Source organism: Meles meles, chromosome 11, assembly GCF_922984935.1.
Source record: "Meles meles chromosome 11, mMelMel3.1 paternal haplotype, whole genome shotgun sequence".
In the NCBI taxonomy this organism is placed as follows: domain Eukaryota; kingdom Metazoa; phylum Chordata; class Mammalia; order Carnivora; family Mustelidae; genus Meles; species Meles meles.
In genome coordinates this window covers 52,376,507-52,389,177 of record NC_060076.1, presented here as the reverse complement: position 1 = coordinate 52,389,177, position 12,671 = coordinate 52,376,507, and the positions used below count along the sequence as shown (strand labels likewise).

The 12,671-nt window shown below is 35.7% G+C and overlaps 1 protein-coding gene across 8 annotated transcripts in view; it reads left to right on the top strand.

Annotated features, from left to right (window-relative positions):
• CNTLN (centlein) overlaps positions 1–12,671 on the top strand; it is a 299,263-nt gene that overhangs the window by 177,588 nt on the left and 109,004 nt on the right. For all 8 annotated transcript variants that reach the window (XM_046023817.1, XM_046023821.1, XM_046023820.1 and 5 more), the window contains one exon: positions 1,067–1,186. In XM_046023817.1, the coding sequence (XP_045879773.1) occupies positions 1,067–1,186 (120 nt within the window). The remainder of the gene's footprint in view (positions 1–1,066; positions 1,187–12,671) is intronic.

Genomic DNA, 12,671 nt, shown 5'->3' with positions numbered 1-12,671 from the left:
TTCACATCCATATGATTGAAAAAATTAAGTAACTAAAGTAATGGTATTACAAAGTCTGTAACTTAAACAGTATTTAAGTTTTAATTAAAAGACCAGAGAAATAGGAAATTTACATACGTAGTTAACTCTCTGAAAACTACTTCAACCTAGTATGCAATTTGAAAATCTTTACTATCCATCAGTTTGTTCTGCAGCTTATCTGAATGAATTGGCGGTCTCAGTTCAATTGCTCTGAACAGGTGTTCAGATCTTGGTTAGTCGTAAGTGGCTCCCTTGTTAACAGTATCAACAGAGGGCAAAGGACTGAATGAGTACAGAAAATCTACTACCCTCTCATCTTTTGAGATGGATCCTTTAGGGCAATGTTGATGATACACATTGGTCTGTTCTATAGAGAAATACTGTTTCTAAATTGGCCAGTACAGCACTTTTACAAAATAGAAATGAGGAGTTTGTTTTATGTACAGAAAATGAAAACATAAAGGGCATTTGGCATGTTTTGTAGGTAATTGTCCTGTCTAATTTTTTCCTTTGAAGGATGGGAAGTATTTCATATCACTTGTCAGTAATAGTAGTGATAAAGTACTGATAAAGCAATTTTTCCTGCATTTAACCTCTCCTCACCTAACTTTCGTAATCACCAGAAGTGTGAAAAACTATTTTCTGACATATTTACTGTCAATAGTGTGTTTTAAGATTGAGCACATGTACCACAGTCAGCCTGGCTGACAACAAGTTCTTAAAGAGTTGACTGCTTATAATCCTTTTTTAGAAACTGACCATCCTGCAATATATGTTTCATTATTACTAGAATGAATCAGAGAAGTCGACTTAAGACCATCTTGTGTCTGCTAAAAGTTTGCTTTTCGCAGTAGCATTTTAGCCTTTTAGAAATTATGACATCGGATTGTAATTTTTTTTTTTGACATAGGATTTTAATTTCAACATACTTCGGTTTTAGAAAATTCATTCCATAAATAGTGAGCTTGAATTAGGGAATGTATAAATGAATTTTCATTGTACTTTGAACATATTAAGGAGGAAAACAACTTCATTTTAAAAATAGGACTCATATCAGAAAAATAAAGAGAGCAGATCCCCAACAACTTCGACAAGAAGATTCTGATGCTGTGTGGAATGAACTGGCCTATTTCAAAAGGGAGAACCAGGAGCTAATGATTCAAAAGTGAGTTTCTTTTTTTAACAATATGGACTTAGATAAACATTTAGGAGAAATTTTTTGCAGCTTAAAGGTCATGAGAGAAATACCTTATAAAATTTGAAAGTAAAAAATCTGGGTTTTGTTAACAAAAATAAAGAAAAAAGACGTATCTTTAAAAAATATATATATATAATACAATAACAAGTTGCACATTTGCTAGCTCTAGCTGAAACTGTATAATATGATCTAGGGATTGTGTTAATTAATGTGGCTCTCATCTGTTGGAGGTGTCGCTCTTCATTAGCCTGTATTTTAGACACTGCCGTGCTTCATTTTTGGAATGAGGTGGAGAGGGGATAACCTAGCCAGCCATCCTTGTTTGATCTCCTAGATACATACGCAATGCAGAATGCCTGAGCTCTCTTGGTTCCCTGCCCTGTCCTGCTAATCCCAGCTGAGCTCATTATGGTGTAGCCTTGCTGCTACTCTTAGAGCCAGAGCTGTCCAAGCTAATTACTGGTAGCAGCAGAACTGCCTGTTAAGGGTCTGGTATGGATCTGCTAACATGGTCCTTGATAGTGACCTGCAACAGACACGAGGGAATTGCTTTCTTTCTTGCTGTGCACTGCCTGTCCTTTGGGCTTAATGCTGATCCCTCCACATAGGTCTTTTAGCTGCCCTAAGTATAAAACTTGATGAAGGATACTCATATTTTAGAAAACATACAGTTTTCTTCCTTGATCTTATAATTCACAGGCTATTATATTCAGCTTGGTAAAGAAAGAACATATTTTTTTTTTTTTTTTTGCATATAAAGGAGACCAACATAATTAGCCTCTTTTGCTACTTAACTATTTCTTCATTTAGAGCTAATTTTTGACATCCAGACCATGCAATATTTTTGGAAGCCTGATGTCTTTGAGATGACTAGATGACTAGTATCATGTGGCATTATGTAATCAAACTCCTGAATTTTTTTACCTGTAAATTGGAGTCTTATTTTATATATTACGTGATAACACATGTAACTTTAGATACACCTTTTCCGTGTAATGATAAATTTTTGAGAAAATGATAGATTATAATGTGTACTTCCAATTACCTCTTAATGTATACTGTGTTCTATTAGTGCTAAATCTGACGCTGATAATAGTCTCTTACCTTAAAAATTATTTATAGATTTGTCCAGAAGTAGTCCCTGACAATTTTTAATAGTATTATTGAAATACAATTCACCATATAAAGTGAATAATTCAGTGGATTTTAGTATATTTAAAGAGTTCTGTGTCCATTATCACACTAAAATTTTAGAACATTTTCATTTATCCTCTCCCCTAAACCTCACATCACTTAGTCCATTTCTTCCACCACCACCCTCCCTTCCTTAGTTGACCAGTAACTACTTTCTGTGTCTATATAGATTTACCTGTTTGAACACTGAGAAATTCACTAGGTGATGTTACAATTTTTGCTTCAGCTGTCAAACATAATTTTAAAACTCAAAAGAAGGTTATTTTTAACCTTTCCACTGTTAGTCACTTCCGACCTTCCAAGTTCTCCCTCCCTCTCTCTCTCTCTCTCTCTTTTTTTTTTTTTAAATCATTTTCTTTCTGTTTGAAGAACCTTCCTTTAGACTTTTGTTTAGGGTGAGTTGGCTAGGAACAAATCCTCTAAACTTCCGTTATTTAAAATGTCTTCATTTCAGCGTCATTCCAGAGGAATGTTTACACTGATTAGAGAATTCTAGGTTAGCCGCTTTTTTCTTTAGAGCTTAAAAAATATGCCACTTCTGTGGTTTATAATGAAAAAATATTGTTATTTGAATTGTTGTTCCATAAAGGGAATGCATCCTTCTCCTTAGCTGCTTTCTGTCATTTTTATTTGTCTTTACTTTTCAGAAGTTTAATTATAATATGTCTCGACATGGATATCTTTTGTTTTATCCTGCTTGGGATTCTCTAAGCTTCTTGAAACTCTAGGTTTGTGCTCTTTTTTTAAAATTGAGGAAATTTTGGTCATTATTTTTTTTTAAATACTCTTTTCAGCCCCATGTTCCTTGTCAGCCCCACATTCCATATTCCTCTTATTCTGGAACTCTTTTTTCACAAATGTTAGATGTTTTTAGTATTGTCCTACAGGTCCTTGAGGCTCTGTTCATTTTATTTATTTATTTTTTTGCCTATTTTATCTCTGTTGTTAATACTGGGTAATTTCTATTGTTCTGTCTTCAAGTTCACTGATTCTTTCCTTTTTCATCTGTCACCCCTGCTGTTGAAGACATGCATTGAGTTTTTTATTTTGGTTTTTATAATTTTCAGTTCTAGAATTTCCATTTGACTTTTCTTTACATTACCTATTTATTTGCTGAGACTTCCTTTTTTATTTGTTTCAGGATCATTCATAATTGTCCATTGGAGCATTTTAATCGTGGCTACTTTAAAATCTTTGTTAAGGGCCTCCTGGCTGGCTCAGTTAGTATAGCGTGCAACTCTTGATCTCAGGGTTGTGAGTTTGAACCTCATATTGGGCAAAGAGATTACTTTAAAAAAATAAAATAAAATCCTTGCTAAGTAATTCTGACATGTGCATTATAATCTGGGTGGTGGCATTTTTTTTTTCTTGGTGGGTTGTAGCATTTTTTAATTACATTTTCTCCTTTTTCTTTGGTTTTGGTATGATGAGTGATGTTCAGTTGTCTCCTAGACATTGGGGTTATTATGTTTTGAGACATTGGATCTTATTTAAATCTTTTATTTTAACAGATCTCTGATGACATTGTGCCTAAGGGAGAAGGTCGGGTCATTACTGCCAAGAAGGGATAGGAATCTTAGCTCCTAACTTGACCCTCACTGACCCTGCATTAAAGGGTGTGTGGAAGGATAGCTTATTACTACCTGATGAGGGTGAAAGACTAGGCTTCACATTTGACCTTTATTGACAGAGATAGCAAAATCACTTCTTTTTTTTTTTTTTTCCTTTCCCTTTTCCCAGTTGTATATGGCTAGAGTAGGATGGGTATTGTCAATTAAGATTTCTGTCCAGCCATTTCTCAGTTCTTTGGCTAGGGAGAACAGAATTTCCTTGAGACTTTTTTGTTTGTGTCCATTGACATTTCTGGGTTGTGGATTTCTTCAGTATCTACTTTGAGGTATTTAGGAGGAAAGAAGAAAGCCAGGGGATTTATCACTGTGGCTTGTTCTTCTATTCCTATGGTCCCTTGTGTCTCCTTCTTCTCCCTGCCTTTCAGAGTCTTATATTTGTTTTTATGTATCATGTTCAGGGTTTTTATATTTAATGAGTAGGATAAATGGGTATAAACATGGAATAAGAAGTTCTAGCTTGTTTTTCAGTGGACCAGTCGGCCTTATTTTTGTGCCATACATTGGCATCTGATTTATTTTTTATTTTTTTTTAAAGGGTTTTATTTATTAAGAGAGAGAGAGAGGAGGAGCAAAGGCAAGGGGACAAGCAGACTCTGTGCTGAGCACGGAAACCAGTGTGGGGCTTGAGCCCAGGACCCTGATATCATGACCTAAGCTGAAATCACGAGTCAGTCGAGTCAGTCGTTTAAGCGGCTGAACCACCCAGGCATCCCTGGCATCTAGTTTAATACTTAGTCCTTACTATTTAGGCTAGAATATATAAAAGCTTGTACAGCCACCTGGAAAACAGTGTGGAGGTTCCTCAAGAAGTTAAAAATAGAGCTCCCCTACAACCTAGCAATTGCACTGCAAGATATTTACCCCAAAGATATAGATGTAATGAAAGAGGGGGCACATGCACCTCAATGTTCATAGCAGCCATGTCCATAATAGCCAAACTGTGGAAGGAGCCGAGATGCCCTTCAGCCGATGAATGGATAAAGAAGATAGGGTTTATATATACAATGGAATATTACTCAGCCATCAACATGGATGGGACTGGAGTGGATGATGCTAAGTGAAATAAGTCAATCAGAAAAAGACAATTATATGGTTTCACTCATATATGAAATATAAGATATGGTGCAGAGGATCATAGAGTAAGGGAGGGAAAATTGAATGGGAAGAAATCAGAGAAGGAGACAAACTATGAGAGACTCTTGGGGTAACCGGGTGATGGGTATTAAGGAAGACATGTGATGTGATGAGCACTGGGTGTTATACACAACTGGTGAATCATTGAACACTAGAGTAGAATCTAATGATGTACTGTATGCTGGCTAATTGAATTTAAATTAAAAAAAAGGCTAGAATATATAAAAGTAGATGTGCTACTAAAACTACTTTAAACCAAATTTGAATAGTACTTTTATATCCAGTCATTAATGTCGAATTAACTTTTCAAAATCCTAGTAAAAAATTATGTGGCAATTCTTTGTTTTTTTAATTTTTAAATTTTTAATAAACATATAATGTATTTTTAGCCCCATGGGTACAGGTCTGTGAATCGCCAGGTTTACACACTTCACAGCACTCACAACAGCACACACACGCCCCAGTGTCCATAACCCCACCACCTCTCCCTGTGTGGCAATTCTAAGTCAGTTTATAAAATACATCAAAGGAAGTGATGCTACCACCAATGTATACTATGGTGTTTCTTCCATCGAGTGCAGTCAGAAGTATGTTGCTGAGAGTGTAAGGACTTGAGAATTTTTGCATGGAAATAGTTCCTATAATAATTCAGATATACTTATATATCTACTTATGATATCAGTGATGTTTTAACAAAAGACCAAGAACTGCACAATCTATGAACTAATGAATTAGCTTGTTCCCATAGTATTTGTCTAACAAATATTCATATATTTTTTCATTCATTTACTGTTTAAACAGTACAGTTTAAACAATACTGTTTAAAGACTATAGTTCAGGGCCAGGCATTAAGCTAGGGACTGAATATACAATGTGTATCAACAAAGAATAATTTCTAACTCTAATGAGATTTCTTTTAGGGCCATCTGCCATGAGCCCGTGAGGTAAAACCATTCGTTGGGTTGCTAGATAGTAAGAGGCAAGGAAACCTTTCAGAAAGGCAATGCTCCCTCAGCTTTTCCACTTAGTTGAGGATGTTGTCTTACCGTCAATAAGTCAGATTTATGAACCAACAAAGTCATGTTAACATTCTCCTAAGTGAACAGATTAACATTTTCCTAAATAAAAACATTAGTATAAAAATATTTGTGTACATTTTTCTCAACAGTGATATAAAACTATAAAAAGAGACTCAGGAGCCACAGCATATTCAGCTTTTCTTATACTGCAAATCCAGCACATCCTTGCCAGAAACCCATGAAGTCAAGGAGGGTTTGCTGACATCCACTGCAGGTTTATCTGTGTCTCTGGCGAAATAAATCAGGAACTTGCAGAGGGTGGTAATTTTGGTCTTTTTATATTAGTGCATAGAAAGTCCTGCATCTGAGCACTCTGCTAGGTACAGGTGAACACAGAGAAATAATATGCCACCCTTTTTCTTTTATCGGGACCTCATACAGATGAGCAAGGAAAACAAGCAAAAGTGTGATAAGAGCAGTAATAAGGCAATAGTAGTGGCATAACGCAGGGAAAATGGCATTATGATTGTCCATTTGCCCAAACCAGAAACATAGGGGGTTTTAACGGACTCATCCCTCTGTCTTACCTCCTTATAATAGTCTTAATAATTCCATATCAGAAATATCTCTAAAATACATCTACTTCTTTCCATTCTTACTATCAAAGTCCTTGTCCAAAATACCATCATATCTTTCTTGCTCAAGTAGAATAAACTCATAAATATCCCTCTACCTCCACTCTTACCCCCTTAAATCTATTTCCCCCCTAATGCTACAGAGTGATCTTTTTAAAAATACATAAACAAACATATTTCTCCCCTGTGTAAAAACCTTTAACATCTTTCCGTTGCTCTCAAAATAAAAACTAAATTCTTTATAGCACACAATTGAACAACTTGGCCCCCTTCTTATCCTTTCTGTTTCACTTTTGTTTCTTGAAAATTAGTATGAGAATACAAAATATTCGCAAAGAATGACTGATGCTTTTCCTACTTCATGCTGAGAATCCTGGTTGGTGAATTTGTCAGTGAAGGTAGAGTTGGGGTCAATAGTAAAGGAGTTTAGAATTCATAATTTAAAAATTCAGTTTTATTTTATAGAAGGAGAGAATTTTAAATAATATGTCATAACTAAGGTCTTCTTCAATTTCATGATCTTTTGATCATTTTTCCTTAATGATAAAAAGTAGACAAGCTATAGCTCAGTAGCATTGCACAGGATGGAATACCTTCTTTGTTGGGTTAAATGTTAAATATATGCAGGCCGGGATTTCAAAGAATATTTTATAAAATTCAAATAATAATTTTTAAGGAGCTAAAATCAAATTATTATGGTAGGAAGTTCAGTTATTTTTTTTTCTTTGGCAAATTAAGACTATTTTCTTAAGCACAAATGTTTTTCCATGTGTAGAAAGAGGATTTTAGGAACTCAATTTTTACAACATGAGTTGGAAATAAAATTCTCAAAAATATGTCTGCTAAATCATGACATATTTTACAAACAAATGTATTTTTGGATAACCATCAGCATTATATGAATTACATGTTAGTTTTATTTTATTTTATTTTTTTAAAGAGAGAAGGAGAGTGCAAGTGGGGAGGAGCAGAGGAAGGAGAGAATCTCATTATTATTATTATTATTATTATTAAGATTTTATTTTTTTATTTGAGAGAGAGTGCACCTGTGAGTTGAGGGTAGGACAGAGAGAGAGGGAGAGTGACCAGTGTGAAGCCTGAGGCATGACTCAGTCTCATGACCCTGAGATCAAGACCCGAGCCAAAACCAAAAGTCAGAAGCTTAACCGACTGAACCACCTAGGCACCCTATGTTAGTTTTATTTTAAAGCATACAGTTTAGTGACATTTAGTGTATTTACAGTGTTTTTTTTTTTTTTAAGATTTTATTTATTTGAGAGAGAGACAGTGAGAGAGAGCATGAGAGGGGAGAAAGTCAGAGGGAGAAGCAGACTCTCCAAGGAGCAGGGAGCCGGATGCGGGACTCGATCCCAGGACTCTGGGATCATGACCTGAGCCGAAGGCAGTCGCTTAACCAACTGAGCCACCCAGGCGCCCCTACAGTGGTTTTTTTTTTTTTAAGATTTTATTTATTTATTGGATAGAGATCACAATTAGGCAGAGAGGCAGGCAGAGAGAGAGGAAGGGAAGCAGGCTCCTTGCTGAGCAGAGAGCCCAATGTGGGGCTTGATCCCAGGACCCTGGGATCATGACCTGAGTGGAAGGCAGAGGCTTTAACCCACTGAGCCACCCAGGCACCCCTGTAACTACAATGTTGTGTAGCCATGATCTTTATCTGATCCAAAGCATTTTCATTACCCCCACAAGAGACCCCATACACAGTAAGCAGTCACTCCCAATCTCCCCATGTCCTTCTTCCTCTAGCTCCTCAGAACCCCAAATCTGCTTTCTATCCCTATGGATTTACCAAGTCTGAATATTTTATATAAATAGCATCCTATGGTATGTGACCTTTTGCATTTGGCTTCTTTCCTGTAACATAAGGTTTTCAAGAGTCATCCACATCATAGTATGTATCAATGTGTCTGTCATTCCTTTTTTTTTTTTAAAGATTTTATTTATTTATTTGACAGACAGGCATCATAAGTAGGCAGAAGCAGGCAGAGAGAGAAGGGGAAGCAGGCTTCCTGCTGAGCAGAGAGCCCAATGCGATGTGGGGCTGGATCCCAGGACTCTGGGATCATGACCTGAGCCAAAGGCAGAGGCTTTAACCCACTGAGCCACCCAGGTGCCCCTGTCATTCCTATTTACAGCTGAATAATAACCCACTGTATGTGTATACAATTCATTCATTCATTTATTGATGGCCATTTGGGTTGCTTCTACTTTAAAGCTACTGTGAATAGTGCCCCTATGAATGTTTATGTACAAGTATTTATTTGAATACCTGTTTTCAGTTCTTTGGGATATTATACCTGTAAGTAGAATTGCTGGGTCATGTGGTAAGTCTATGTTTAACTTTTTGAGGAACTGCCAAACTGTATTCGTAGTGGCTACATCATTCTATAGTGTCACCAGTGATCTACAAAGATTCCACTTGCTCCACATCCTTGTTAACATTTAGTAATTTTTTCATTCTTTTTAAAAAAAATTATCATTTAAAAAATATTTTTAAATAATTTATTAAATTACTCATACTAGTGAATCTGAAGTGGTATTTCATTGTGGAATTGATTTGCATTTTCTTAATGACTAATGAGGATCTTTGCATATGTTTATTTGCCTTTTGTGTTCTTTGGATAAATATCTATTCAAGTATGCCATTTTAAAAAATTGGATTTTCTTTTTGTTTTTGAGTTATAAGAGTTCTTTACATATTATTGTTACTAGGCATATGCAAATATTTTCTCCCATTCTGTAGGTGAGCTTTTTCTTTTCTTAATCGTTTTCTTTGATGAACAAATTTTTTAATTTTATGAAGTTTAATTTATTTTTTTCTTTTTTGTTTTTTCCTTATGCTTTTGGTGTCGTGCCCATATAACAATCACCAAATCCAAGGTCATGAAGATTTATCACTATGTTTTCTTTTATGTGTTTTATAGTTCTAACTCATATTTATATCTTTGGTCCATTTGTTAATTTTTTTTAATTTCGTGTGAAGTACTCATACAGCTTACCACTTTTACATGTGAATATCCAGTTGTCCCACATATTATTTTTTATAGTTTTGAAGAAGAGGCTGTATGATTATATGGAAGAGTTATAATGTGATGAATTAATAAGATAAGAATTTAAATGTATCAGTCCTTGAGAAACCAATACAACGTAAAACACTACAGGCTATCATAAGCCAAGTGCAAATGAGAATGTGAGTCCTGGGATATTAGCATAATCAAGGGTTGTACACAGTATCAGTGTCCATTGAAAGGCACTGGATTTCAAGACTACATGGTAATGAGTTTTGAATCTTAACTTACGTTAAAACTGATAATCAGAGACAAGAAATTTAGCCACCGATATTGGAGACATAGGAAGTAAACTCATCTACCAATTAAATCTTCAGGAGTAAGAGTGAGAAGTTTCAGAACAAGATCAGCATGAAACTCACTGCTGAATTAGAGCCCTAAAGCCGAGGATCCCTCTTCTTCCTCTTTTCTATCTCAAGAATGTTTCAGGTGTGATGCAACTTGAGTCCCCTAGATAGGCTTTTAGAATACACTCATGATTCTGTTAAAGGGCCAGGGCCTGGAAGCAAGTAAGCTATTATAGCTAGTAAATAATATGTGAAGAAAAGGCTTTTAAACTATGGAGTTTTATAATATTAGTTACATAGGACTGAATCTATGTGACTCTTTGTATTGGTGTGCTTTCACTTGTTACTTCAGTGAATACACTGGACACTGGAAGTAAAATATTGAGCAGAGCACACATGCTCTGACCTCACAGGGCTTCAGCTTTATTGGAGAACACAAATAATAATCAAAAAGCACACAAATATATAATTACAGACTCAGATTGATATGAAGATAAAGCTCTGCTATGTCTTCCCAGGAGTCCATCTTCCCTGATTTTTTCCATTTTTCCTCTTTGTCTTTCTTTCCCTCCCATCTGGCTAAAATATAGAATAGTTTATACTTTTATTTGTGGTGTTATCACCCTAAATTGGGGGATATATATTTTTTATTGTGGTAAAACTTACATAACATGAAATTTAGCTTTGTAACCCATTTTAGGTGCAGAGTTCATTGCCATTAAATACACTCACATTGTTGTCCTACCATCACCACCATCCATATTTAGAACTTTTCCTATTCTCAAAATGAAACTCTGTCCCCATTAGATAATTACTCCCCATTCCCCCTTCTCTCAGCTCGTGTCTTTTTCTCCTTTTGTCCCTATGAATTTGCTGATTCTAGGCATGCTATGTAAATGGAATTATACAGTATTTTTCTTTTTGTGGCTGGTTTATTTCATTCATCATGTCTTCCAAGTTTTTCCATGTTGCAGTTTGTATCACAATTCTTTTAAGGCTGAATAATACTCTGTTGTGTGTATATACCACATTTTGTTCATCCATTCATTCGTTGATATTTAGGTAGTGATTATATTTTTCTTGTATTTTCATTTTATTTTACTATACAGTTAACAAGAATGTTAGTTAAGAAAAAATATTTTATAACTGTTGGGAGATAATTCACTGAAGTAAATGGCAAGTATATTTTGGAGTTTCTTTTCTAACTCTTGAGATTAACTTTTGATGTTAATATACTGTTTTCATATATTTTTGACCATATACATACAGTATTGTTTTTTGTTTTTTTTTTTACAGTATTTGTTTTTGGAGGTCAACTGTCTTTTTCTGTTTAGGCTGCTGTAATAAACACCACAGACTGGGTGGCTTATAAGCAACAGAAATTTATTTCTCATAGTTCTGAAGGCTACAAGTCTGAGATCAGGGCTCCAGCATGGTCTGTTGAGGACCTTCTTTTGTGTTGCAGTCCTCATATGACAGAAGGGGCTAGGAAGCTCTGTGGGGTCTCTTTTTAAGAACACTAGTCCCGGGGCGCCTGGGTGGCTCAGTGAGTTGAGCCTCTGCCTTTGGCTCAGGTCATGATCTCAGGGTCCTGGGATCGAGCCCTGCATCGGGCTCTCTGCTCAATGGGGAGCCTGCTTCCCCCTCTCTCTCTGTCTGCCTCTGCCTACTTGTGATCTCTCTCTCTGGTCAAATAAATAAATAAAAAATCTTTAAAAAAAAGGAACACTAGTCCCATTCATGAAGGTTTCACCCACATGACCTAAGAAAATCCCAAAGGTCTGACTTCCTACCACCATCGTCTCTGGAGGTTAGAATTTCAACATGAATTTTAGGGGAACACATACACCAGGTCATAGCACCATGCATATAGTCTTTTTTTTTTTTTAAGATTTTATTTATTTATTTGACAGACAGAGATCACAAGTAGGCAGAGAGGCAGGCAGAGAGATAGAGGAAGGGAAGCAGGCTCTCCACTGAGCAGAGAGCCCGATGTGGGGCTCGATCCCAGGACGCTGGGATCATGACCTGAGCCGAAGGCAGAGGCTTTAACCCACTGAGCCACCCAGGTGCCCCGCATATAGTCTTTTTAATTTAATTGCTGGCTTTGTTTTCATTCATTTTAGGTTCAATATACGTACAATTTTTAAAACTACTTAAAGAATTACATAGTATTACTTAAAGAATTACAAAGAATATCTTAAATGTTTAGTGAATAATCATTTGATTTTTTTTCTGAAAAAAGATATCAAAATGACTTTATGTAAGTGTATTTTGTCATACTAACAGTCTATTTTAAAACATCTTTTCTTTAAAAAAACAAAACTAGAAGTATCACAATTCCAGACTTCCAAGTTATTACAAAGCTGGAGTAATCAAAACAGTGTGGGACTGGCACAAAATTAGACACATAGATTGGAGCAACTGCTGGCTGTCTCCATCAGTAGATCATGTGACTCTTGATCT